This window comes from Lacerta agilis, chromosome 3 (genome assembly GCF_009819535.1).
Source record: "Lacerta agilis isolate rLacAgi1 chromosome 3, rLacAgi1.pri, whole genome shotgun sequence".
Lineage (NCBI taxonomy): Eukaryota > Metazoa > Chordata > Lepidosauria > Squamata > Lacertidae > Lacerta > Lacerta agilis.
In genome coordinates this window covers 79,974,941-80,001,419 of record NC_046314.1, presented here as the reverse complement: position 1 = coordinate 80,001,419, position 26,479 = coordinate 79,974,941, and the positions used below count along the sequence as shown (strand labels likewise).

The window sequence follows — 26,479 nt, the reverse complement described above, 5'->3', positions numbered from 1 at the left end:
CCTACATGCACTAGGATTTACACGTGTGAAGGCAAAGTGGGGTGTGAATGTGCACGAGAGGAGCAAGGTGGGCTGGTGTGATCTGAACTGATGTAACAATTGCAGCAACAACTATCCTCATCATTGGAGGTCTGCTCCCGAATAAATGGGTATAGCATTGCAGCCTAAGGTATTTTCTCCCTGAATGCATCTCACATGTTTTACATTTTAATTTTTGAAAAGATTGTAAATCATTGAGGATTTCAATTGAAAGTTTCACTTTTATTTTACAATTTGTATACTGTACATTTTATTGTTGTAAGCCACTTTCCTGAGACCTACATGGTGAAAAATGGAATATAATCATGCTAGGGTAAGCATTTGAGCTTGCCAGATTGAATTATCCCGCTTCTCCCCCAAGTGCTGTTCCAGGGGTTTTTAGGGGCTGCTGGGCAACACAAGGAGGACAGCCCTGTTCTGCAAGCGTAAGTCCTTGCATAGGGCTTTTGCTGACAGACTCCTTAGTTGAATTATAGAATGGTAGAGTTGGAAGGGACTGCAAGGGTCATCTGCTCCAACCCCCCTGAAATGCAGGAAACTTTTGCCCAACATGGGGCATAGATTTAGACAATGTTTCAACTCCAACTATATTCAGTTTCTGCCCCTACATATATAGTTAAATATCAAATCAAAATGTTTTTGTTTACTCAGGCTTTTGTTTTGTAATTTGTTTCACCCCAGGAGAGTTGATTGCCATTTTTGCTGCTGCTCAGTTGTGTGTTAATGTAACGTAACGATTTTACGTTCAGTTATTTTAGATGGCTGTTTTAATTATTTCTGATGTGAAATCCCCCTGTGCTTTGGACTGGAGAAAGGGTCGAGTATAAGACATCTAACAGATAATAAGTAAAGTATATGAAACTTACTTTCATTGGTATGGTTAAAATCCAGGTCTAAACTTTCATTAAATACAACGAAAAGGACATTAAAAAAATTAAGAATAATAAGCAACTTGCCTGACACTCTATCAAGAACCTCTGCCAGTGTTGTTGAGACTGGTAAAAGAAGAGTGCGGAACTTGTGTCCTGCCCCATACATTGGATGCTGAATTACATGGCTGGTTGCATTAATTCTACCTTTGTACAACTAGAAGATAGAAAACAAAATTATATCAAGCATTTAGAAATAAAACATAAATATTACTATAAGTTTCAAGATGCTATACATAAACATTTGTCGCTGTCAGCGTTATAGGGTGGCACTCAAGTAAGGTTTTAGAGTAGACCCACTGAAATTAATAATATGACTAAGTTAGGGCCATCCATTTCAATGGGTCTATGGGTCTATTCCAAGTAAATATTAGCTGTCCACCACCCAAAATAGCTTTTATTGCAATACTAATTCCAATGCTTTATAGGATGTGAGATTCAGGGTGATTTTAACAGCTTAGAAATCAAAGTGACCTGGATCACAACCAGTTCAGAACAATCCCAGAGTAAAAGTTTCTTTCACTAACTACAAAATAATTTTCATTGTGATACTATTCAAATACTTTATTTTGAACGGATACTTCCAAGAAACCTGTATTTTTGTACTACAGTTGAAGGCTTGTTTATCTGAAAGTGAGAAGGCGGCATCAGGATCTGCCCACTGAAAAAGAAACAAGCTAGAAGGATGCCCTCACAGTAGCCACCGGGCCAAATAGGTCAAGCAATTAAAACAGAATGGATTTAATCAGTAACTGTGCTACAGCTAATGTTAAAAGACATTAGCATTTTGGCCTCATGAGGAGCTGGGTAACCAAGAGTCCCCTTGTAGTGTTTCTTTCAAATATTTGAATACCTTCTGCTGTAGGCCTATGAATCACTCTTGGTAACTGACACATATGCAGACACATAGTAGTAAGGTTTTCAAATTACTTCCCACTAATTTTTTTTAAGTAACCAGTGCTTCTGTTAAAAACACTTATAGCACAGAATTTCTAATAAAGCAAAAAAGCACAAACACATGCAATACACCAGACTAAAAAGAAGAAAATCACCCCAGGTTTATTTTCATTATAATTAGCACCAACCTACTATTATTAAAAGTCCCCCCCCCTTTTTTTAAAAGTGCATCACTGTCTCTACATCTTTGGGGCTGGAAAAACACTGCACATGTTTTGACACCAACTCCCACTAGGGGGAAATGATATCAAATCATCGAAAAGCATCCAATACATACAGATTGTTCCAGTCCTAAGTGCAGGTGCAGAGAGAAGTAACTTACTGGACAAGGTGACTGAAGGAACATTGTGACTTTTTCATCCTCTAGCATCAACTGCAAAAACAGCCTTCTAATGAATCCTGAAATATTTCCTGATGTTGGGAGGTTGCTTCTTTGAGGAGAGGAGTGGAAGAGTTCACAGAGAACCTAAGAAGGGAGGGGAGGAATCATTTGTTTGTTTATTAGAATATCAGAACATGTGAACAATACTTGTGCTCTTATTAACTGGCAAAACAACTTCCCCCTCCATTTGTCTTAAAGTTCACAGGGATTCTGCAGCTGCTAAAGCGACACTATTTAAATGAAACACTTGGGGGCAGCAAACAGGTTTTTATGTTACAAAGACCAAGAACCAATTTATTTGTAAAGTCGTACTTTGGATCCCAAGCGCCCAAGCGTACTTTGCATACCATTCCCCTCCAGTTTGCATCTTTTGATGTATTATCAGGAAAAGGGGGGATATTGGCAGAGAAGATGAGGAATCATCCTTCTCCACCACCTGATATCACCTATAAAGAATGGCTCACAGGTAACATTGTCAAAAGGACCCTTAACCATTTGGCTAATAGTCAATACAAATGTTATTTTCTTTGTTATCCTACTTGCTTCACTAAGTTGTGGGCAGCTTACAAAGTACAAGAATGAAACCCCCCCTATAATTAGAATAAAGTCTAAACATTAAAATCCCTTCCAGTGTCTGCCTGATCAGGAATGCATTGCATCACCTTCAGAATGCCAGTGAATCTCTGAAGTGAAATGATTCCAAACTGTGGGGTTCACCAGAGAAAAGACTTGGTGCCAGGTCTTGCATTGACCGCACTCATCAAGCAAAAGGAGGTATTTCCCCATTTGCATGTAACAACAAACAGGCACACAAGGAAACTATATTCGCAGTGGCATCAGAAATTGCTATCATGGAAGCTCTGTGTGCTGAGGGGAATCCATATTGCGAGGGACTTCCATGTTATAGTCACCTATTACAGCAACCCTTGACATGATGACTGTAATGTCTGAACATTACATCAATGGCTATGTTTTAACTTTCTCTGGGATTGTGGCTTGAAAGAGTTGCAGATTTTTGATGGGGGCAGCATCACATATTCTCCAGCAGCAAAGGAATATAAACCCCTGCAAATCCAGTAGCTTTATTTTGAAAAGGAAATCTAGTCAGTTCTGCAACACACCCTAAAGACTCTGCTCTTATCATAGGCAAAACACAAAAGGAGGTCTGGATCCCCAAGGGAAGTCTCAGCCCCCACATACTCAGCCAGTCCTTCAAATCCAGCTAAACTGATCTTTTAATAAATATCAACTACTCAACATGTGAATTTGTTTATTACCTGAGCCATCAATCTCTGGTTATTAGGATGGCAAGAGATGCACTGCAAGAAGAATGCAACTGTGGCATTTTCAACTGCGGTCCTTTGCTGAGTCGTCAGTCCTGTTCCAGAAGCTGAAGAAAGTAAAGTTGACCTAGCACTAGTCTGCTGAGTCACCCCACCATGTCCACCAGAAGTAGCACCAGAATGGCAAAGGAGAAACAAAAGTGCTGTCCACAGTGGGTTGACTTCAGAGCCGCCCAGCCAGTCCTTCATAAGGTTGCTGTTTCCAACTTCTGTCAAAAACCTGAGAACAGGAGCAACTAAGTCGGCTGTGATGGGCATCTTGTTAAAGTGCTGCGGGACGTGGTGCCTTCTGAGCCTGTCTTGGGAACTGTCTGTTGACTGAGCGTTGCAGTCATAGGCAGAGGTATGGTTAAAGCAGAAACTCGCAAGGCTTCTTACAAGAAGAGAGGGCAAACCTGAGTCCAACAGCTGTTTAATAGCTTCAGGAGACTGAGACGAGGCAGCAAGGGTGGCCAGGTGAGACTCTGTTAGTGCAAGAGGTGCTTGTGCATTTTTAGAGTCATCTGTTAAAGATGAACTAAGGTCCTGCTTTTTGCTGTCATCTGTCATAGACAGTCTGTGTTGCAACTGCACAGGGGGAGGAGTAATACCCATCCAGCCCATGAGTAAGGAAAAATAGTTTGGGTGAATATGGCACATTGAACAAAGCAGGCTGTCAACAGCTTTCTTCAAAACCATATTGCAGGGAAGAGACATGGACCAATTAAAGAGAGACCTAAGGAAGAGGGAGAAAGTAATTAGAACATAACATGCACTCAATTCCACTAGTTAACAAAAAAGAATCCTAAATATCACCCTGTTCAATATGGCAGACAGAAGCAGACATTGTCTCCAGGTCTAACTCCCATTGGCCCCAGCAGCATGGCTAATAGTCCAGAATGATTATACAGGTATATAGCTCATCAACTAGAGGTGTTCCCCATCCCCGATTTAAAACTTCCAATACAAGAAATGTATGAAATTAGCTTTCAAAGTCACTTAAAACATCACATATAAAAAGAAGGAAGGTGAAAAGTGATTATCAGTAGATCTGATTTCCTTTGCAGAATCTATTTTTGAAGAAGACAGTCTTGCATCATGTTAGTAGCATATAACCATACACTGGTTTCTTAAGTACAAATGGAAAACAAGAGGTTCACTATTGCTCTATAAGATTAAAGCTTAAAGGTTTTAGAAAGAAATATAGTTTGGAGATAGTGCAGGTGTTTACTTAAGCTACTTACTCAAAGAGCTCTCTGTTCAGCAATGCTGGCAAGTCGTACTCTACAAGCAATTCATAGCTGTGCCATAAAATTGCTGCTACACAGTGCAAATGGGAAGGAGATGGCATCAGAAGACCATACTCTCTTGTAGAACTGTTTGGACAGATGTAGTTAATTCGGCCACTTTTCTTCATAGCAGCTACTCTTGCCGAATCACTGACCCACTTCAATAGGGCTTGAATTCTAGAAGATGGACACACAATTTCAAGGTTAAACTTATTCACACATTACACAGACTCAAGGTACAAGGAATATTGTGCTATGGAATAGAGAGAAAATGAAATGAATGGTAGGTGTGCATACTGAATATCAACCAGCAGACAAACTAAAAATAATTCCAAAATGTCAGTCTAAGATCAAATGGGCAATATTTTAGCAAATCTTAGGTGACATCTACCAGTTACGCAGCATTCAAGCACTCATTTTAGTAAAACTAGCTTCATGAGCCTGGAGTCAAAATAAATCAGACACTGACAATTTAGTATTTTCCTAGGGGGTCTGATTAATAGACATGGCAACTGCAAGTCATTAACATAGGCATTTTTCTAAGGTAGATGTCCCTAAATTAACTGCGAATAATTTGTCAATGGCTTTACTCATAGCATTCACAGGGGAAGTATTTGGAAATATCAAATATTCTGTCTTGCATGGCCATTTCATTTCTCCTCCAACTATATAGAAGCTGTGCAAAGGGAAAAGGAGTCCAGGAATGACTTAATTCTGAAAAAAGCCATTGCAACCACACACACATCTAAAAGGCAGTCTGCTCTGGCTTCTGTTGGTTGGCTACCTTGGACTCTCAAAGATTTACACCCTCATGTCCCTCTATGGCATGTATATATAATACTAGTGTTGTGGAATTTAGTTGTATGCTTTATCCCATACACAAGGAAAACATCAGGCCGCTAGCACTGCCCCTACCTCCAAACACCTTTTACTAGTCTCCACTGACATGCATACAGACTGGTGGTGCCCAGATTACCCAGATCTGCATTTGTGATCCCTTCAAGGGAATCACTACAATAATCCCTGATCCCCACATTTTTGTGTGTGTGTGCTTGTGTGAATTAGAAACAATGCACATTGTTTACCTATCTTTCGTTCCAGGGTCCTGAGTAGTCCCGAGCTGATAGAGGATGTCAATGGTAGAATCAGATGACAGGCCATTTAATCTCCCAAAAAGCAAGGGGCTATTCAAATCTTCTCACATAAAAGAAAAGTAGATTTGTTAGTGTTGTTTAACAGACCAAATAATAAAACAAACCTTAAACTTTTATCTTAACAATAGTAGTATAATTATCATCGATACTAAGAAAGGTAGCTGGGCAATTTAACTGCAAATTATCTTACACTGTTGAGAACTTTAAAATCACTTATTTTTAAACTACTAAACTAAATGCTTTTCATTCTTCTGATACAGCTATTCATTTCTCAAACAAAGAAGGAAAGGCTGTAAGACTCTTTATCAGGTCACCAGATTATTAAAACAGGAAACAGCCACATTCTTACCTGTAGGATCACTCCCTGATGCAGAACAGTTTCTTAAAAGAATGTCTATCAGTTTCAGGCCTATTCTGGTAGACTGAAGACCAATTTTTACAAGCACTGCCTCAATGTTTGGAGAATGCATGCCACAGTATGGAGACATCAGTAGAGCAGCACATGTCTGCAACAGGTTGGCAGTGGGTGCCGCGGCACTTGCCATCATTCCTTCTAATTCACTTATGTGAGTGAGGCAATGGTGCAACAACCTTAACCATCCAATGCTGGGAAAATAAAAAAAGAACTTAATTAAAACAAGCTTAAAAATGGAAGGAAGGGTACTGTAAACTTCACTGCTAACAGTGGAGAAGCTTTGCAATGCAGAAGTTGACAACATGGATGCAAGAAAGCATACTAACTCCATGTAAGCCAATAATAAACCAAAGTAGAAAAATGAAAGGTACTTTATCCCAGATTGATCATGTTCTTTTAAACAATGAGAATAACAACAACTTTTTTAAATGGCAAGATAAAAACACAAGTGAAACCTATGGAGTTACAAAGCAGCTGAAAGTAGCTTCTATGTGTCTGGCCTACAACATTGCTGACATCTCATAACCTGGCGCATAACGTAGGAAACACAAGGATACTGACCATACAGAGGGCCTTCTCGGTAGTGGGACCTACCCTGTGGAATGCCCTCCTACCAGACGTTAATGAGATGAGTAATTATATAACATTTAGGAAACATCTGAAGGCAGCCCTGTATGGGGAAGCTTTTTAAAGGTTAATGTTTGATTATGTTTTTATATATGCTGGAAGATGGGCAGGGTACAAACAAGTTGTTATTATACATACCTTGTTTTGGATACCTGGTCTTCAGAAGGAAGGAATGGATTGTTGACGGTTGCAGATGAAGTGTTACCAAAGGCAGTGAGCCCAAGTAATTTAATCTGAGATAGTCCTAACGTGCTAGCATCTCGTGGGCGGTGAAGGCGAAGACAAACGGCGGAGGCAACTTCAGCTTTTACAAGCTGTATTTTTATGTACGTAAGACCACTTGTGATAACAGGCGTAGACAAAGGTAACATGTTCACCCCATCTGCACTAATTTCAACAGATACTGACGAAGGACATGCTGTAGAGACAGGCAGGCAAACCATATAGTTACTTAGATTTGTGTTATAAACTTGAAGGCATCAAGTTCATTACTTTAAAATGTTAAGTAAAATTATTCAACACATAAAACAATGTATGCTGCACACAATAGCACTACCTAAATAGTTGGTCAAATAACCAGAAGAGTGGCAACCCTGGACTTAATAAGAAGTGGCATCCAGGACCTGGTGCAAAAAAGACCATTTGATTCTAACCTGTAAAAGAGATTTCATAATGCATGTAGGAGATTGTTTTAAAATGGGCATTCTTTATTAAAAAAAAACAAAACACAAAATGAGCATTCTTGCTCCACCTAGTGGTACCAGGTTGTAATTTTGCCTGTTTCACTAGGTGGAGCAAGTATACAGATTTTGAGATCATCTCCACAAGCGTAAGTGAACGCAAGTGTTGAACTGATAGGAAACAGGGACGATGGTGCTATCAATTTCAACAAATGTTTATGTGGGCAATTGTCAAGGGAGTCCAACATCAAAAGAAAAAAAGTCCTAAAAAGAAGTGGGCTAGTGAAAATGATGAAAGGAAAAACAAATAAGTCAAACAAACAAACAAACAAATTATTATTATTAAGTCAAATCTCTCCAGAAAGCTTGAGGATTATTCAAAACTACAATCAACAGATGCTCAGCTAGAATGTATACTACAGATCAGGAAAGCTACCACCAAGACTAAGAAGACCAAAAGGACTATGTTCTAATGTTATCTAGTAAAGCTGATTGGTGGGATAGTCAGAACACATGGAAGGAAGTATTCTTTTCATGGCACATCTATGGAATTCACTGCCATTTATCCATATATCTATCCATTTATCTGGCTTTTAATGAGAAATAACCTTATCCTCAGTCCATAGATTTGTGCATCAAGGGTTAAGTGTCTAGTTTGCTATATGCTACCTCCAGGTTCAGAGGAACTATGTCTCTGAATACCTGTGCCAAGCAACAGTGGCGGAATGCAATTGTGCTCAAGTCCTGCTTTGTAGGCGTTACATGGGCATCTGGATGCCCACTGTGGGAAGCAGGATGCTGGGTGAGATAGGCTTTGGTCTGATGCAGGGAGGCTTTTCTTATGTCATTTAACAATCCTGCTTAACAAATGGTAGCAAGTCACCCATTAAGTAAAACATTTCTACAAGGCACAAGCATTCTGTAGTAAACTACAGCACAATGTATTCCTATCGTGTTTTATGATTTCCTTGATATTGTATGTGGGCTGGAACTGGTCTGTGACCGAAATAATAAATTCATTCATTCAACTGCAGCACATGTCTTAGCCAAACTGCAAAGGTAACTGGTGTATCGAAAAGATCATCTAGTTGGTACAACATGCGACTTGCCGTTTTCTTTGCAACTGCTGCATGCATTCATTCATTCATTGGGGTCTTGTGCACATTGTATCCCCTTAGCATAAAGCTTTGTACCAACAAAGTTAAGGCCTGTGTGATATGCTGAATAATTGGTTAGTGAAGGGAAACAGAAAGGAAACTGAGATCCAGACTGATATTAAAAGTTATAAAAAGCAATATGTTAACAGTATTGGACAGAGAGAGCAAAGTGACTATATCAATTTGCCAACTAGCCTTTTCTCAAATCTAGACAAATAGCTTCAAAAACAAGGAATTCTATATTGGATTCAAGATTCCATAAAGCACAAACCATAGTTATACAGTCAACACAAATTTATTAAACCAAGATGTGAACTGTTTGGCTTGTGTGAATATTGCCTTTGTGGACAGCATTCTTATTTACTGAAATAATTGATTATTAAATATTTAATTAAAAATACCCCCTTTATCCTACAAGATAAACTTACTTGCAAGAGATGCAAGATGAGGCTGAATGTGTATTTCTTTTAACAACACTGCAGCTGGAAGATGAATTGTAAGGTCGCACCAAGCTTCCTCAGGCAAAAAGATGTAAGACCAGGCAGCAGACCGAGCTCTTCTGTGCGGTGGAGTCGCTTGCAGCAACACTTCGGCAGGCTGGGCTGTAGGACTGCTTGATGTGATTGAACCTTTAACAAATGAATAGCACAAATGTGTGAATGATTTCAAAATGAGAGATGACAGAAACTACAAGTGTCAAGCTAAACTAGTATTAATCTTTTTATAAGTAATTTTAATTTCAGGCACTATTATATATAAAAAAATTACTATTTGAATCAGCTGGGGATTCAGAATATACCACCTTCTACAACTGATTAACCATATGCATATAATATTTACTAGTAAAATACTTAAAACGAAATGCGGCAATGTGGAGTGATCCTGCTCAGGACTTGAGACCATAACATTTCAGTTATCTTCCCCTTGGTTTTCTCACCCCAACAGTCAGCCAGCATTCCATCGCCACTGAGCAAGCCTCCAGCAGCCCCATTTCCTGCCGTCCCTTTCCTCTCCACCTCATTCCCTGAACAGGTTTTCCACTGGATATGCACAGTCCTCTCTCCTTTCTCGGAGGTTTTTAAGCAGAGGTTGGATGACCATCTATCAGGGATGCTTTAATTGAAATTCTTGCATTGCATGGAGTTGACTAGATGACCCTTGGGGTACCTTCAACTCTATCACTCTATGATATGCTTTGGGATTTTTCTTCTTATTCTAGGATGGGTGGACCCTGTTGTGCCTGATTCCAGCTACAATAAAATCTTAAGATTTCTCCACAGATTTCTCAGGAGAGCTCTCACTTCTGCACCCACAGGGACATTTATATATAGCTTCACTGTGAACTAAGAAATGACTTATCCAGAAAAAAATGAAATGATTCTCTATATGCTTTTATATCTGTATTCCCTGCCTTTACCTGCCTTTTCCAGCCAATTGCTAGAAAGGGGCATTCTCCCTACCACCTGGATTGCAGCTTTCTCCCCTCTTAGTTAACTAACACCCCACAATCCCAATGGATTGTTTGGGTTCTTCCCTGACCCAGATTTTTTTCAGTCTGAAGTTTTTTTGTACTGTTATCTGTTGATACCTGCCCCTTGTGTGGGGGTGGTGCTATTTTGGCTACATTGGCAGGAGCACATGAACACTTGGATCAGAAATGGAGGAGGCTGTTATTACTATAGCACCTGCAATGTCACTGAAAAACTCAGGGGGCTTCAACATTGCATACTTAAAATGGCACATAACATACCCAATGGTGCAAAGTTGTGGATTCCTTCTGCATTATCAGGTTCAGAAGCTAGCACTCTTGCTTTCAAACTACTATCTGTTGCCTTGCTAGGGCCCGAGTCTAGAAATTTCATAATAGTTGAAACCATGCTTCTTGCTGTGTTTACTATGGCTCTGGTACTTGTCACCATGTTATTGCAAATAAGCTGAACTCCTCCTATAATGAAACAGAAAGTTAATGAAGGTTACAGCAAATGACATGAAGCAAACAACAACAACAAAAACCCAAGTCCCCTCTTTTTAAACAGGCAAGACATAACACTGCAAATTTGGTCCTCTAACTGGTTGTTATTGATGGAGTTCAAACACAATTCCAATCACAATTACCCATACTACTGTTTTACTGAGAACCTAGAAATTAAGAAATTGTGGTGCACACACAAAAGGAGCTGCTGACACACACAGTTGTAGACTAATATTGATATGTAAAATCCCTAAGTCAGATTCCAAACAGCCATGCATAGAACCATGTATGCATACTGGGACCAACACAGGTGCCACAGCAGCCTCTTGAACCACATCCCCAAAAGTAACTCCTGATGGTCAGGGAACCTCTTCAACAGCATATGTTACTCTGTAGGGTTCCACAGACTGTGAGAGGGAGGGGAGAGAGAGTGAAGATTCTCACACACAAGGCTGTTTTTATCCCAACCTTAGTATTTTTCTAGATAGATTTTTCCCAAGGAAAAGACTCACCCATATCATGAAATGCTTTCAGTGCCTCACTGGTATCCAGCACTCTTAAGATGAACCACAGTAGTGGCTCAGACAACTGGCAAGTGGCAAGAGAACCCTGGTGGAAATGCAAAGAATCATGATTATACTATTTTGATTTTTTTTTGGCAGAAATTGCTTCCAAATGATCAGACTTTCATAGTTTATTTCTTCATACTTAAAAGGAACAATGCATGCCGTTCACTTTTTTCAAACCAAACATTAAGCAATAGATGATGGAACATTCAATTGTAATGCCTGATCAATATACTAATGAGATGAGAAAATTACGACCAATTAGTTGACTAGCACTGCAGCAGCAGTGAAACAAAGAAATCTAATAATACCTGTACTGACCTTTAAAAAGCATGTAAAACAATCTACTAATGAAATAAAAGTATTTAATGAAACCAAAAGCAAATCTAAAAACTAGTTAATACTTGCATGTTGATCCAGGATTTAGGGAGTTCTCCATTTTTAATCACAAAGATTAATAGAGATTCAAAAAATCACTATCAGCTGACAGATCAACCAAGCTAATCGGTCATCCAAATATTTAGATAGTTTTACTTTTATTTACTACACCACTTCTGGGGAAACCCAGTCAGATATGCGGCAAATAAATATTAAAATTAAAAGGGAAATTAAAAACAATGTTAAAACAATTTCAAAACAGAACAAAATACTACTAAAACTGGCATGAGCTAACATAAGAAGTCTGGCATGCTCTGGTCCATGGGGTCACGAAGAGTCGGACACAACTGAACGACTGAACAACAACATCATCATAAGAAAAACCCAGCAGTAAACAGGCCATTAAAAGCAGAACAATAGCTATCCATCAACCCATATCCCCAACAGATCAAATTATGTAATATGGGCTCCAGTGCATCACAAGCAGATAAAAGGTGCTTGCAAAACGTCTTTAGATTACTCAGGTAAATCTAGTCCTGCCACATTTTGCACAGAAGGCAAAAAGCAAAATATGGTAATAGACCAACCAATCTGTTTCGGGTTTTAGAGAAAAATCCTTTGCGCTCAGTCATGCACATGAGCAGTAGAGATCCAGGGAGTCATCCAAAAACACTTTTTACAGTGGAGCACTACACTACTAATAAACTGCTATTAGTTGTGGGTCTTCTTCTGCTTCCTCCGGGGCATTAAGATTAGATAGGGAATTCCCTCCACAGAGCTTGAAATGGCTTCATGCAGCACAGTGTAAAATAATTAAGCCAACGAACATGTAGGGGAAAACCAAAAATATATAATATCCCATTTCACCAGAGCTTGCTTAAAGGATTATCAGTGCTTCCCTATCTCTACTAGAACTACTCCTCATACATCCAAGGATTGCATTCGCTCACTTTGTAGCCATTTGAAACTACATTCTGCAACATGCTCAAAGCTGTTCTGCTAGCATGATCCTGAGTCTACACAAAAGTTATGAAGAAGACACATTTGTCTCCATCTAAATCGGCCTCAGTCTGGCGCTCTTCAGGACATGGAAGGAGAATTATTAGTTGGCAACACAGCTGGTCTTGACACAGCCTGCTGCACAAGAACACACACTGTATGCCACAGGAGGGAGGAGCTCCACAAGCAGCATGCTCAGGAGCCTGGATTCAGTTGTCAACCTTGCACAGGAAATGCAAAAGAAACTCAGGCCATTGGTCCATCTAACTCAGTTTTGTCTACAATGACTGAAAGCAGCTCTCCAGGATTTTAGACTGACTCTTTCCCAGCCCAACCTAGAGGTATTGGGGATTGAACCTGGAACTTTTGACACTCAAGAACATGTGCTCTCCACTGAGCAATGGCACTCGTAAGTTGCAAATGCTATTGTACAGTTGTATATAGTTTTTCCAAATGCCTTAGGCAGGGACAGGATCAGGTCCATTCAACGCAATTACAAAGTAATCTTTGGAAAAACTTACTTGTCTCCCCATATACCCACAGGCCATGTAGGTAAGAATTGGCTGAAGCATCACCTGCACCGTAGTGGCTTTTTTACTGAGTGTTGTTAGTATGGTAAACAATCCATCTCCAACTGAAATGGCATCCAATCCACCGTGAAAATTCTCGTGTTTTGTAAGATGTAAACCACTTGCACCTAGGAGCAATTAAATATATTCATATGAGCCTGAGGGTAATAAAACAACCCTTGCTAAACATTTAAGATAAGCTTTGCTCCCACTTAATTTTGGGTGCCCATTTAACTATTGCAAATATAATATATACTGTAAAATCTATTGCCCAAGAAGTGCATATCATATAAATAAGAACCCTATGAGAGCGTAATATTAACCAATCAAGTAATTCTGTTGAGACTTTGGGTGTTTTTGAAAGCAAGAAAGGAGTTCTTTGGCCTTATCTGGAGATATATTTGGGGTTTACATCCCCCCCACCCCAATTAGGAGACTAATTTTAAATCAGAAAAATTAAGCGACTGACAGAAGGATGATGCACTGAGAAATTGATGGTGATTTAAGGGCCCAAATACTCACGTGAGTGCTCACGTACCAGATACTGATTTGGGATACAATAATTTTAATATAGGCCACTCCATGCTGTGTTAAAATATTGCAATTAAATCAAAACAAATCAAATTAAAGCTTTTAAATTAAAAGCCCAGAGCCACTAGACTCTACAAATACAAGCAGGATCTGGTCCTATAATATGCTAGCATGGGAAACTGTCTAAGAACTGATTGTAGACAAGTGCTTTAAGCTTTTTAGCAAACAAGCCGGATATAAAAATAAGTACATTCACTATTAAAATACCTACCAATTATCATTGCCATAGCACTGCTGTTACACTGGCCCAGAGCAGAAAGAATCTGGCTCATAATCTGCTGGTTAGCTAAGACTAGGTCAGCCACATATGCTGTTGAGCCTTGGGTACTGCCACTGTTTCCATTGCTATCTTTTCCACCTGAAACCTTTTCTTCATCGGAAACGCTGTCCGTAGTGCTGCTGGCCATTTGAGCCCGAGCGCTATATTCTCTGTTGCTTGAAAGTGGCAGCTGCACTAGGATGTTGACCAGCTTGAGCAAATCGAACATGAGCTGATCCCTCGTCATCTCTCCACAGACTGCTTTGGCATCCCCTGGCCGGATGATATTAGCAAAAAGCCCTCCAAAACATGCTCTAGCACCCACTGAACTGTCGGACCCACTGCGAGACATAACTTTGTCAGCACACGTAATGTAATGGTGCACAAGAAATGTGATGGATTCAATAACAGCAGAAATGGTGCTCACTGAGACAACTTCAAAATTCTGCTCAAGGGTAAATTCCAGAAGCTTCACTTGTGCATCCAGAGGCCCCTGGCCAGCCTGGAAAGCACCCCTAGAAGGGAATGAAATTCAAATTAGGATTATTTTCGCTCATGAAAACCAACAATTTACAAACATTGAAAACGTCCACATAACAAATGGTTGCCCACTCTTCCTGTTTGCTTTTCCATTTCCTATGGTTGTATTGTTTTATTACTTCACAATCTTTCCAGAGATTAGAAGGTAGGATATACATTTTTGTGTAGATAAAAACAGCAAGTGCAACTCTTGATCACATGCAATTCATTCTGCTCTCTCTTTCTAGGGCCAGTATAGTACAGTGGTTGAGAGTGTTGGATTAAGTACTGGGAGAGCAGGGTCCAAATCCTAACTAGCCATAAAGCTTGCTGGGTAATCTTGAAGCTGTGTCACCATCTTTCAACCTAACATACCTCAAAAGGTTGACCTCATTGGAGGCAAGGTGTGATATTTCTGTAATAATAAGTAAAAAGGAAGAGCATAGTCCCTTCCAAATCTTCAATTCTGTGAAATGCTGAAAACCAGACAGTAAAAAATTATCTTGTTTCTTTTTATATATTTAGATTTCAACTAGAGATGTGAAGGCCTGGGGAAAACTTGAAAAATGTGGGGGGAGGGGGGGAACCTGGAAAAATTAGGACAACGGGGGTGGGGAGAGTCCAATTCTTCTCCCAGACCTTCACACCTTTAATTTCAACCCAACTTTGAACCTTAAATAATTTATAATAATCAAAATTTTACCTCTCCGTTGAAAGAATATGTATTAATTTTAATAAAAATTCACTGAACATCTGAGGGCATGTTGAAGAAAGGTGCACTTGTAAACGAGTAAGAAATTCTTGCATAGCTTGAGTAGCTGTTGGACCAACCTAGGAGGAGAGAAAGATTTAAAAAAGTATTTTGATTATGTTCTGAAGAATGGCATTTTCTGAAACAGTTCCCAACCCCTTGTCATTATAGATGGCTGGATAAAGAGTCTTACAAGCTCGATCAGAAACGAGGCTGGTGACAATGCTATCCCACACCTTCAGTGGAACATGCACTCTATGCTCCACATGGCTAATAACATGGGATGAGATAGTGAAGAACATGAGAAATCCCTCCCCACTGTGTCTCGGAGGAAAGGCCTGAAAGGGGTGCCAAATGTGCATAGCCAGTCCTTGAGAGCTAGAACCCTGCACATGCTAACTCCTTCTTAAGATTCACATGTACATGGTGGAAGGCAGTAAATAGTTTTATACTATTGGCAAAGCTGGTACACAGTCATTATGATTGAGAAACAGACAAGTAGAGAATGTTGACAGGAAGCAATCAGTCTTCAACCATTCAGTGTTATTTCAGGCACGAGCTTTTTACCATCCTTGGGTGAGCTGAATGCCACCAATATTTGTTTACAGCAATTAAAAATATTACCTGTGGACTATGTTGATTTGTTCCATGAGGGTTGGTTCCAGAAAGAAACTTCACTAAAACATGAATGAGGTTGGAATCTGACACCAACAGTTGGGCAGTACTTTCCTGAGATGTAATGGCACTGCTGGGACCAGCTGTAAGACAAAGTTTAAAAAAAAGTAAAATTCCCAAACAGTTATACTGTTTCATCCAGTACAGAAAAGGCTGTGCTCTGTATTGGCTTATGGCACCAGACAAAGCTTTAGTTAAGGTTTCTGTGGAAATGTTTACCCAAAAACTGTTTAGATTTTATCATCGTTCTAACTCGTGTTACTGAACCTGTGAGTGTTTCAACCTTTTGAGCTTTTGCATAATAAACTTGCATTTCATTTCTCTTTCATACTCTATTTTTGTAAGGAAAAATGCTGTTGGGCTGCAGTTTGCATGGCCGCCGATATGAGCTGCAGGGTGACGACAGAACCACAGGCAGATGCCTCAGGCAGCCAAGTGAGGAAGTGGGAGCAAGAAGGAGGTAACCAGAGGCAGGCAGGTGGGTAAATCAGCACAGTGTGGCTTTGCAAACCTTCCTGCTCTTCCTCTGTTGTTGGTTGGTTTGGGAGACAGGGTGCAAGGGAGCAGGCCAAGAGAGGAAGAGGGACAGGCAAGTGGCCAAGACACACCTTCAGGTGTATCCAGGGAGGGCAAGAGAGGGAGGGGGAAGGGAGGGGGAAGGGGGTAAAATGTAATTGGTTGTAGTACTGACAAAATGTATTGATTTAATTTTTTCTTAGTAATTTTTTTTTAAAAGACACACCTTCCCATGCCTTTCCAGTCTCCCCTTTGTCTGCCCCCTACTGACAGAAGGAAAAGTGCATTTTAAATTGCACATTTTCTTCTGGCCATGGCGCAAGAGCAGTGAAGGACAGAAATACTTTCATCTCTTCATTCCCCCCCTCATCACCAGTGGCAGCAGTGACAGGGGGGTCTTGGGATTGGGGGCGGGCTGTGAGAGAAGGGGGGAGTTTTGAGTGAACTGTGAGGGGATGGAAATTGGCAATGGGGTGGCAGCTTTGGTTGGTAAGCTGGAATGGAAGAATTGGGGTGGGTTAAAGGAAGCAGTGAGGGGGTGGGAGCTGAAGGGAGCTCTGGGGTGTGTGTGTGTGTGGGGGGGCTGGCCAAGGTAGAAAGGTAGGCAGCGTTGGCAAGGGGTGAGTGGGTTGGCAACCAAAGCAAACAGGAGCAGTAGCCCCAGTTAATAAATTTCCAATTAACCTAAATTAATTTGCACTTCCCTAATTTTGAGCCCAGGGTGTATCTGGCAGTTTCTAAATGCCAAGGGGGTGATACTATGGATTGTGTTCTTCTACTTTTCGAAGACTGCTAAGGCTGAGTATTTTGGCTGTTCTGGTGAAGGCAGTGGCTCTCATACATGCAGTGAAAGACTCTTGTCAAGAAGCTACTGGACCCATATCACTTCCCTGTTCACTCCTGGGCACAGATTCTGCCTATAAGACAACCTCTACGACTTTCAGAGCCAAAGAAAGGTCCAACAGCAAAGGAGCACTATTGCCACATATAGCCAAGCTGGTCCCAGGAGGAACAACAAATGCAATTAAGGAGGAAACTAGAAATTCCATTATGGAACTTGAAGTGGCGATTTTCAGGCTTGCAATTTGGTATGAGCTTCTGAGGCTGACATCTGTTACCCAGAGAAAATGAGTTAAATGGGTAACTCAGTGAAGATCTCTGCACAAATGCACCTCTCCATCCACTTAAACAGCTAGCATATTACGATCCCTTTATCTTTTTTGCACAAGGAAAAAAACCATGAAGTTTTTCACAATATAAAACATGGTTCTTTAAGTATTTAAATATTTAACTCAAATACCCTATGAAATCAGGGTTTTATTTTACATTTGCTATTACTGTTACTGCTACACAATGGACTGATAATGCTAGATAAGAGCCTCCTTGTTAAGTTTTAGTGACTTAGAACAGATGTGCTGGGATGTCTATCACTTACATTTAAACTGAATCAAACAAATTTAAAGATTTAGTATTTTAAAATAAATAAATAAATCAAAATTATATTTTTAGCATAGGCTTTAGAAGTGCAACATTCCAGAGTAACTTACAGTTGAATTGCATGTTCGTCATGAGGGTTAGACTATGGAGTACAAGGCACCATGTTCTCAGTAAGGTATTAGGATACCATGCCAGGACAGTCAGGAAGCTAGTTACTGATGCTGTAATAAATACACAGTTCAAAACACAACATATCACAACTGATAGTTGAAGGGTTTTTTTTTATTATTACTGGAAACTTCAGTTATGGGGGCGAGGAGAATGAAAATATCACTTTTTAGAAAGGCAAAAGCTGGCAAATATCTGGATCTCTCAAGCTGGAGAATGCACTGAATGAGCTATTTGAGTAATAAGCACACGGATAGGAGATTAAACTGATGTGAGCAAGGCCAGATAAGAAATTTCACAGGTTCACCAGCACCCAAGAACAAAAATTAACCGCAGGTCTCATCCACAGCAGAGAGCTGCCTAGCCTCAACTTTGCCATTTCTTTGCAGAATAAATTAAGGCAAAGATTATATTGCCATGATTTTGGCACCTTGCCTAGAAGACAAGAGGGGCTCAAGTGGTGGGAAGCTGCTGCAGACCTTCACAAGTACAACACTACACCAATAGTGTAAAATGCTGTCTTACACTATGTAGAAATACACACACACTGATGCAGCTTACCTTGATTTAAGGGAATGACAGGTGTCCGGTTGGCATTATACAAGAAAACATCAGTGCAGTTGTCTTTAGTCCCAGTGGACCCTGAATTCAGGCTTAATGTGAGCCATAACTGTAGAAGGGATTCGAGCTAGAGGATAATGGATAATCAGTTGTCATTTTCCAAACATATTCTGGAACTCAGAAGTCAGAGATGTGCAATAAATAGGTACCTCAAGAATTCCAACATTAACTTGTCTCCTTTGTTCTCTTGTAACACACTACTACTATTGTAGGATCTATTTACTGCTTTCCGCGTCATTTTGATCTTAAGTAAGCCAACAAGTATACGGTTGGCAAAAGGCAAAGAAAGAAGAGCCATCTCACTGATGCAACAGTAACTATAACAACCAGTTCAGTTTCTGGAAACTCAGTATTGTTTTTTAAATAATAAAAAATCCAGCATTAGCAAGTTTCACTCTTCCGATGATGTAAGCAAACCTATACAAACACCAGTTGAACAAGCTGCATTGCACTATTAAACTAAAGAGGCTACCTGAAATTGCCTCAGCATCTGCAGACGCAGCACACGTATTTTAGAAACACAAATTGCTTTTATAGTTTGCCACTGCAGGCGTAAGCACACTGTCCAAAATGATAAAGCTTAGTTTCTCTAAGGTTTTTCTAATATTGTGTCCTCAAAGTACAAGTTATTGTTCAAAAATTATTTTTATATGTCTGTAATAATTAGCAGCACAGAACAACAGTGGAAACTAAGCTCTGGATCAATTCTTTGCCCAACAGAAAACCTGCCAGCTCTGCATTATATTGCTTGCTATAAGTTGGAACAGTACAGCTATAAAAAGGTGTACCAAAGAGCAAGACCACCTAGCTATAAAGATCTGGAAATACACCTGAGGCAATTTTTATTTGTTAAACGAACATGTGATCAGACCTACCAGCAGAGAAGAATTTGGCTTGCTAATGGTATTGCCCCCATTAATGCATGTATATCATTCTCACAGGCCAACACAGAAAAACTCTCTACGAACAATTACATACCTGAACATGATGGACTTGTAGCATAGAGAACAGTTTGTTGAAGCATGCACTTAACATTGGTATAGAGGACAGCTGGATAATAAACTGGTTGCTCTGATTTGATGCATGCAACCCCTGTAACAATGAATCATCTGTTCCACCCGGAGACTGAGTTACTAAAAGAAAAAACACACACCAAGGTAAGTTTCTTTTAAATGAAAAAGAGAAACTGCATCTTTATCTTTGTCACCAAACACACAAATTTACTCTTTCACAATATCCAGAACAATTCCCCAGAATACAAATTGAATACAGTAGTAAGATCTTTAAAAAGGACAGCACATGAAGATACTTTGGGTTACACAATAGCTGTGCAAACAGAAGGCTACTTGCACAATAGGGCTTTCCCACCCCGGCCTCACTATCACAGCCCCCTGACCCACTACTAAGGGTCAGATGATTCTCAGAAATGACCTGGCATGTGGCACATTGGCTGCAATGGAAGGCAGAATCAAAGAAAATTTAGGAGAAGCAGCTTTCACAAGTACAGTTCATACAAATAGCTATTTTGATCTTTGCCCTCTTTAAGGTGTGAGGGTGTGTATGCAACTGCTTATTTCTACATGACTAAAAAAACCTCTACAAATTAATCAGATAATTAATCCCACTCACTTCTTTATTTTTTATTAAAGATTTTATTGATCTACAAAGGTAGTGTAATGTCTCTCTCGTATTTTTTCCATGTAACATTTTTACAAATCAATTTCGTTTGTTGAGACTTTAGGAAGAAAAGGGGGAAAGAGGTGAGCGGGATGGGGAGATGGGTGGGGTGGGGTGACGATGTTTCTATTTTACTGAATATATGTAGGGCTTGGTGGCAGCATTGTTTGTGCAGGTTCTCTGTTGTTCAATTGTGCTCCTTTGGTGGTGAGAGGTCGGGGTTGGCGTAGGGTGTGATTGTACATTTGTGGTTGGCTGTGGTGGTCTTTGGTTTCCTGTGTGAGTGGGGAGGGCGAGTGTTTTTGGTCAGATTAGCCATATTGATTTGTATGCTGTCGGTCGACAGAAGACGCCTTCACCCCGGTATGGCTCCCCTTCATCACACACACAATCCAACAAGACAATCCCACTCACTTCTGAAAAATCACAGATAGTTAAAGGGCAAAGGCCTGGTTATAGGGCAAAGGCCTGGTTATAGAGGAGAGTTTTCCCCTGGTGCCTGAGGATATGTTGTGCATTCATCCTCAGGTCATAAGGGTAGTTAAAATGCTTTGCATTCTAGCTAGCTACCAGATAACTGAGCTTTTAGCATGTTGGTTAGCGAGAAAAGATTACCGCAACGTTCAGATATGTTTATTTTTAACTGTGCAAATTTACATGTAGGAGACGTGTTGGTTAATGCCTGCAGAATGGAATCAGCTTCCAGAGTGGACATCATTTTCAGCATCAGTTCTGCTTGTTGTTCAAGTCCAACCTCTAAGCGTGCATCTAAAGCTTTGGAAAGCAGCATAATGTCAGCATTTAAATTACAAATTTGTGACTTATTTAACATTTAAACAGTAAACATTTTATCAAATGTTAACAGATCACCATAAAATGCTTTGGCCTATGGTGCTGTTTCTGTTGCTAGATATGGAGCTTGGTGCATGAGCTATGGTGTATGAAAAAAGTAGGACACATAATGTAGATAAATAAAAGCAGATTTTAAGTAAATCCAGAGACTTAGGTCAACAGAGTCAGACGTCTGCCCTCAACCTACAACTGTTATTTTCAGGAGCAAGATTCAGTTCAATAATTTTTGGAACAAATACCAACTGAATGAGCCTTTTTACTGAACACAACTGGGTTTTTACCTTGTAGCCACAATACTGAGAACCACATGTCTAGCTTCATTTGTCCAGCAGGACACTGGACTTTCCTGAACCACCCCCTTTCCTCAATAATCCACAAGGCTTTTGGAAACTGGGGAACCTTACAGTTTTCACTATGTCACAGGTGTGCCAAATATAGCTCTTTGGAAAGGAGCTACAATATAATAATTAGAACATGCATTTGTATACCTTTAATTATATCTCAACTGTCTGGCATAGAACACTGCATAAATCAAATATCTAAATAATCATAATGTGACTGCCACATTAGCAAAAGCAACAACAGCTCTTCCAACAAGCCAAAATGAACAGTACACAAGGTAAGACTATGGCTGTTGCTTACCTTGAGAGACTGATACGCTCACAGTTTGTGACCCATTCTTCTCTGTTGTAACTGGTGGTTTTGCCACAGAGATTCCAACGCCTCCAATGTAAGGGTTGTAATTATATGTACCATAGTCAGCACCCCAGTAATCATACCATGTGCTGCTTATAGGCTTTATAAAACAAAATGAGATACAATTTTTTTATTCAGATTATTTCTATTTAAAAAACCTTTACTTTTTTCTACTGCTACATTTTGAAGTAGGATTATAAATGGTACTTTAGAAGTTATAATAAATTGGAATAGCAACATGTTTTGCTAGGCACTGCAGAGAAGCAAATGACAGTAGTATCCTCTAAAGTGTTTTCAAATTAAGTCACAGTACAGAAGGAGGAGGAGAAGAAGAAGAAGAAGAAGAAGAAGAACAAGAAGAACAAGAAGAAGAAGAAGAAGAAGAAGAAAGCATCCAAATACATCATGATGAGAGACTATGTTTCCAGGAATCTCTGAAAGTAGATGAAGCTCTGAAAGACAGCCTTTTGGCGGAAACACCATGGGCATTTAATAAAAATTAATCAGCACCTTGAGACTTTATCTCTGGCAGTTCATTCTGTATCACACATACAAGACTAAGGAGATAACTTTGGACTGTGTTAAAGATATAAACTTTTTTGAAAACTCATGCATGCCATACCTTGAAGACTTTCGCTGCAAGGGGATCTTTCTCTAAGTCAATATCTAAAGGATCAATATCAACTTCCATCAGGTCTTGTAGTAACTCAAGATCAATGTCTTTATCTTTTTCCAAAGATGACAGAGGTGGAGTACCTTTAGGTGATTCAAAGAGCTTAATACCACCATGCTCTGTAAAGGTTCATAACAGACAAGACTAGCAAAAGGATGTGTAACTTACGGGTCAACCAGTCTAACTAGCCCAGAACTCACATGAATTATTTCTATAAGGTTTAACAGGCTCTGGTATTCTACCCATCCTCTGTCACTGTAGCTAGTACACCAACCCTGCCCCCCCCCAACCTACATTTCACCAAGGGGCATAAAATCTGAACTTGTTATTTACTCTAGAGATCTGGTGTACCACTGCACCTGCCATGGGCAGGATCAAGTTATCAAATATTTAAGACTGTATTAAAGAACCAGACAGTGTTTGAAACTCCCATTGTTCTAGGCACATTTTGCGACAGGGAATTTCATTAGTGTGAGCAGTTTCTGAGCTCTGGGTGCAGTACTGTGCCTAAGATTTCAGTTTAAAACTGCAGAGTGGAAGGAAAGGAAGACCTTTTTCAGCCTCCTCACTTCCAGCTACTTTCTGAAGACTGAAGAAGAGACCCTGTTAAGAATAATAGGAGGTGGGCAGGGGAAGGACTAGACCATGTGAAAAATGAATGTAATATTTTAGCTGCAGTTCATTCATTTTTAGCTTTGTGTTCTCATTATAAAAAAGCACGCCTAGACATTCCGTTGCTGTGCCCATAACCTAGGTTCAAGGTGCTATTTAGCTCCTAGCTTTCATATCTCAGTTTCTAACACTGGAACCAGACTAGTAAAAGGGCATTTTTTGGACCTGCTATTTAAAACATAGCAAGATTCCAATATACAGAGTGTCAGGCATCTGTAACACATCTGTCTCACAATGAATAACTTTGTTAATTTAAGTTACAGGTAATGATGCCCCACTTGGGACACTGGCATGCCTTCCTGAACAATATGTGAAGGGACACAGGAGGCTGATGGGGGAAAGGGAGAATTGTCCTGGCTGATTTTGGATAAGTCTACCATCCTCTGCTCCTATTCCCATAAAGTCTAGAAGAGTCATCTGACATTCTGGAGAGGCTTTCTGGGGATGCATGTGAGTCAGAAAACTTTACTTCCAGGAACCTCCTTAAGTTTACTTATAAGATCTAAGCCAATGCTTTTCATCTTTATTTCAATCACTGCAATCACTGTTTTAACTAAAAAACACACAAACACTATTATTGATAGAACCAGTTAAGTTATTTGTTATCCTTTTTTAAAATTTTGATTTTTTTAAACTGCTTCTGAAATGATGGTAAATCTATTGGTTAGATGGGAAAACTGAAGCAACAGTTTGGAAAAGGCTCATTACCCCTCTGCAAAGTATATATTTACCTGTGATGTCATGTGTCAAAGGCTCATCAATAGTGTCTACTAACTGAACTGCAGACTGCTGAAGAGCATCATCCGAGTCTGCAGCTGAAGCCCCTGCCTCTTCTCCCATTGCAGCTTCCTCCATGGCTTCAGCAGCTATAGGAGCCAACAATTCTCCTGAATATGTCAGAACACAATTAATTTACTGAAGTGGTCAAAGAAAAACAAACTGGTGCATATTGCTTGAATACTAGCATTATTCAATTCCATGTTCTGAACTAAGGAGGTTATCATTTCAACATAGATCAGACAGCACAATAGCACTCAAAACTGACCACACAAGTTGCATTTGCTTTTATGCCCAATCTAACTACAGGGAACCAGGCAGAGGGCCTTCTCGGTAGTGGCGCCCGCCCTGTGGAACGCCCTCCCATCAGAGGTCAAGGGAATAAACAACTACCTGACATTCAGAAAATACCTGAAGGCAGCCCTGTTTAGGGAAGTTTTTAAACTGTGATATTTTAAATGTATTTTAATATTTGATGGAAGCCGCTCTGGGGAGACCCAGCCAGATGGGCGGGGTACAAATAATAAATAATAATAATAATAATAATAATAATAATTATTATTATTATTATTATTATTACCACCATCCAGAAAATTTGCAAGAAAATGTACACATCTCAATAATTCTGTCTACGCAAGACAACTCCAACAAGATCAGACCATATGGTCAAGCAGGAGTCTTATTTCTCAATGCTGACGTGAAGGGTGGAAGGCCTCAAATCTCACAGCTGGAGGCACAGATCACCTTTCTCCAAGCCACCTTTGGGCCTCAGCACTGTCTGACACTATCTGCCCCTCTCCCATTGCTTTCTACAGCAGACAGGCTAGTTGCCATTTACTGATGCAGCTGGATGCTACCACATGAGGGTCCTGCCAAACTGCTGGAAGTCAACTAGTCAATAAAGTTGTGGCTCATATTCACCCCATGTTAGTTAGTATGTTGGCTATTATGTCTTCCATGCTCTCCACTGTATGCACTACTATCATTCTGCTTGATAAGTATCTAGAGTTTCAACAAACCTGCTAGGATGTCTTGCAGCATACATGTCAGAGAATACTGAGCCCATGCTCCTCCCCAAGAGATATCACCTCTGTTAAAGTCTGTCCCAACCAGAAGCAACAGTAGCCTTTCCAGCTGAGCTTCGTTCACAATTTCACACAAATGAATTGTAGGTCTTGTAGCATTGGCAATTCTAGCAAGAACCTGGAATGGAATTTCAGAAATGAAAGGTTGCATGCATAACTCTACCCGCAAATGTTTGCTTACAACCATTTCTTTATTATGTCAAATTTATAACCCACTTTTCCTCTCTGAAGGGAGCCAGGGGCAGCAATGGGGTATAACATTTCTACAAAAGTAAGACTTGAATGACTATAATGGATTGAACCTTGGGTATACGGCCTAGTATCCTAGTCGTGGATTCGAGCCCCACATTGGGCAAGATTCCTACACTGCAGAGGGTTGCACTAGTTTACCTTTGTGGTCCCTTCCAACTCTACAATTTTATGATTCTATGACCAAGACTTGCATGAATGAAAGTCTTTCCACTAAGGCAAAGCCACAATCTGATATGACCCATTGTTTTTCCTTTCAGCATGAATGCAGAGAAAAATGAAATGTTTGTTTTTACACAGACATATCAGGAAAAGGAGCAATAACTTGACACACGTAGTTGAAGATTCACCATGTTTGACTCAAGGGTGAAAAATATTTGTGTCTCCCAGATATTTTCCTTCTGTCATATAAAACATGTGCAGGCAATGGGCAATACCTAATTATGCCCACCCACAAGGGAAACATTTCCATGACAAAAGCAGACACCCCCTCCCTCCCTTCCTTGGATGACTAAATGCTATCAAGTAGGAAATAGCTCCTATTATTATTATTACTGTGAAGGATAGGCGTGCCTGGCGTACTCTGGTCCATGGGGTCACGAAGAGTCGGACACGACTGAACGACTGAACAACAACAACATTATTATTACTGTATATTCTGGCGTATAAGACTACTTTTTAATCCAGGAAAATTTTCTCAAAAGTTGTGGGTCGTCTTATACGCCGGGTGGAGAATCTGCAGTCGAGTATATCTCCAACTCTGTATTTTAACTGGAAAAGTTGGGGGTCGTCTTATACGCCCAGTCGTCTTATATGCCGGAAAATA

General features: G+C 40.0%; 1 protein-coding gene across 9 annotated transcripts in view; it reads right to left on the bottom strand.

Moving 5' to 3' along the window:
• The window catches only part of BIRC6 (baculoviral IAP repeat containing 6), a 137,569-nt gene that overhangs the window by 52,746 nt on the left and 58,344 nt on the right, over positions 1-26,479 (bottom strand). For 7 of the 9 annotated variants that reach the window (XM_033144475.1, XM_033144477.1, XM_033144484.1 and 4 more), the window contains 22 exons: positions 25,339-25,522; positions 24,274-24,429; positions 22,820-22,989; positions 22,144-22,297; positions 21,307-21,423; positions 19,951-20,105; positions 18,913-19,039; positions 18,294-18,404; positions 16,180-16,313; positions 15,508-15,635; positions 14,238-14,800; positions 13,388-13,563; positions 11,436-11,532; positions 10,702-10,896; positions 9,380-9,580; positions 7,253-7,532; positions 6,422-6,678; positions 6,004-6,112; positions 4,874-5,095; positions 3,585-4,365; positions 2,248-2,391; positions 996-1,125 (listed from right to left, as the gene is read on the bottom strand). In XM_033144475.1, the coding sequence (XP_033000366.1) occupies positions 996-1,125; positions 2,248-2,391; positions 3,585-4,365; positions 4,874-5,095; positions 6,004-6,112; positions 6,422-6,678; positions 7,253-7,532; positions 9,380-9,580; positions 10,702-10,896; positions 11,436-11,532; positions 13,388-13,563; positions 14,238-14,800; positions 15,508-15,635; positions 16,180-16,313; positions 18,294-18,404; positions 18,913-19,039; positions 19,951-20,105; positions 21,307-21,423; positions 22,144-22,297; positions 22,820-22,989; positions 24,274-24,429; positions 25,339-25,522 (4,591 nt within the window). The remainder of the gene's footprint in view (positions 1-995; positions 1,126-2,247; positions 2,392-3,584; positions 4,366-4,873; positions 5,096-6,003; positions 6,113-6,421; positions 6,679-7,252; positions 7,533-9,379; positions 9,581-10,701; positions 10,897-11,435; positions 11,533-13,387; positions 13,564-14,237; positions 14,801-15,507; positions 15,636-16,179; positions 16,314-18,293; positions 18,405-18,912; positions 19,040-19,950; positions 20,106-21,306; positions 21,424-22,143; positions 22,298-22,819; positions 22,990-24,273; positions 24,430-25,338; positions 25,523-26,479) is intronic. The other 2 variants (XM_033144479.1, XM_033144480.1) reach the window with 1 other exon arrangement.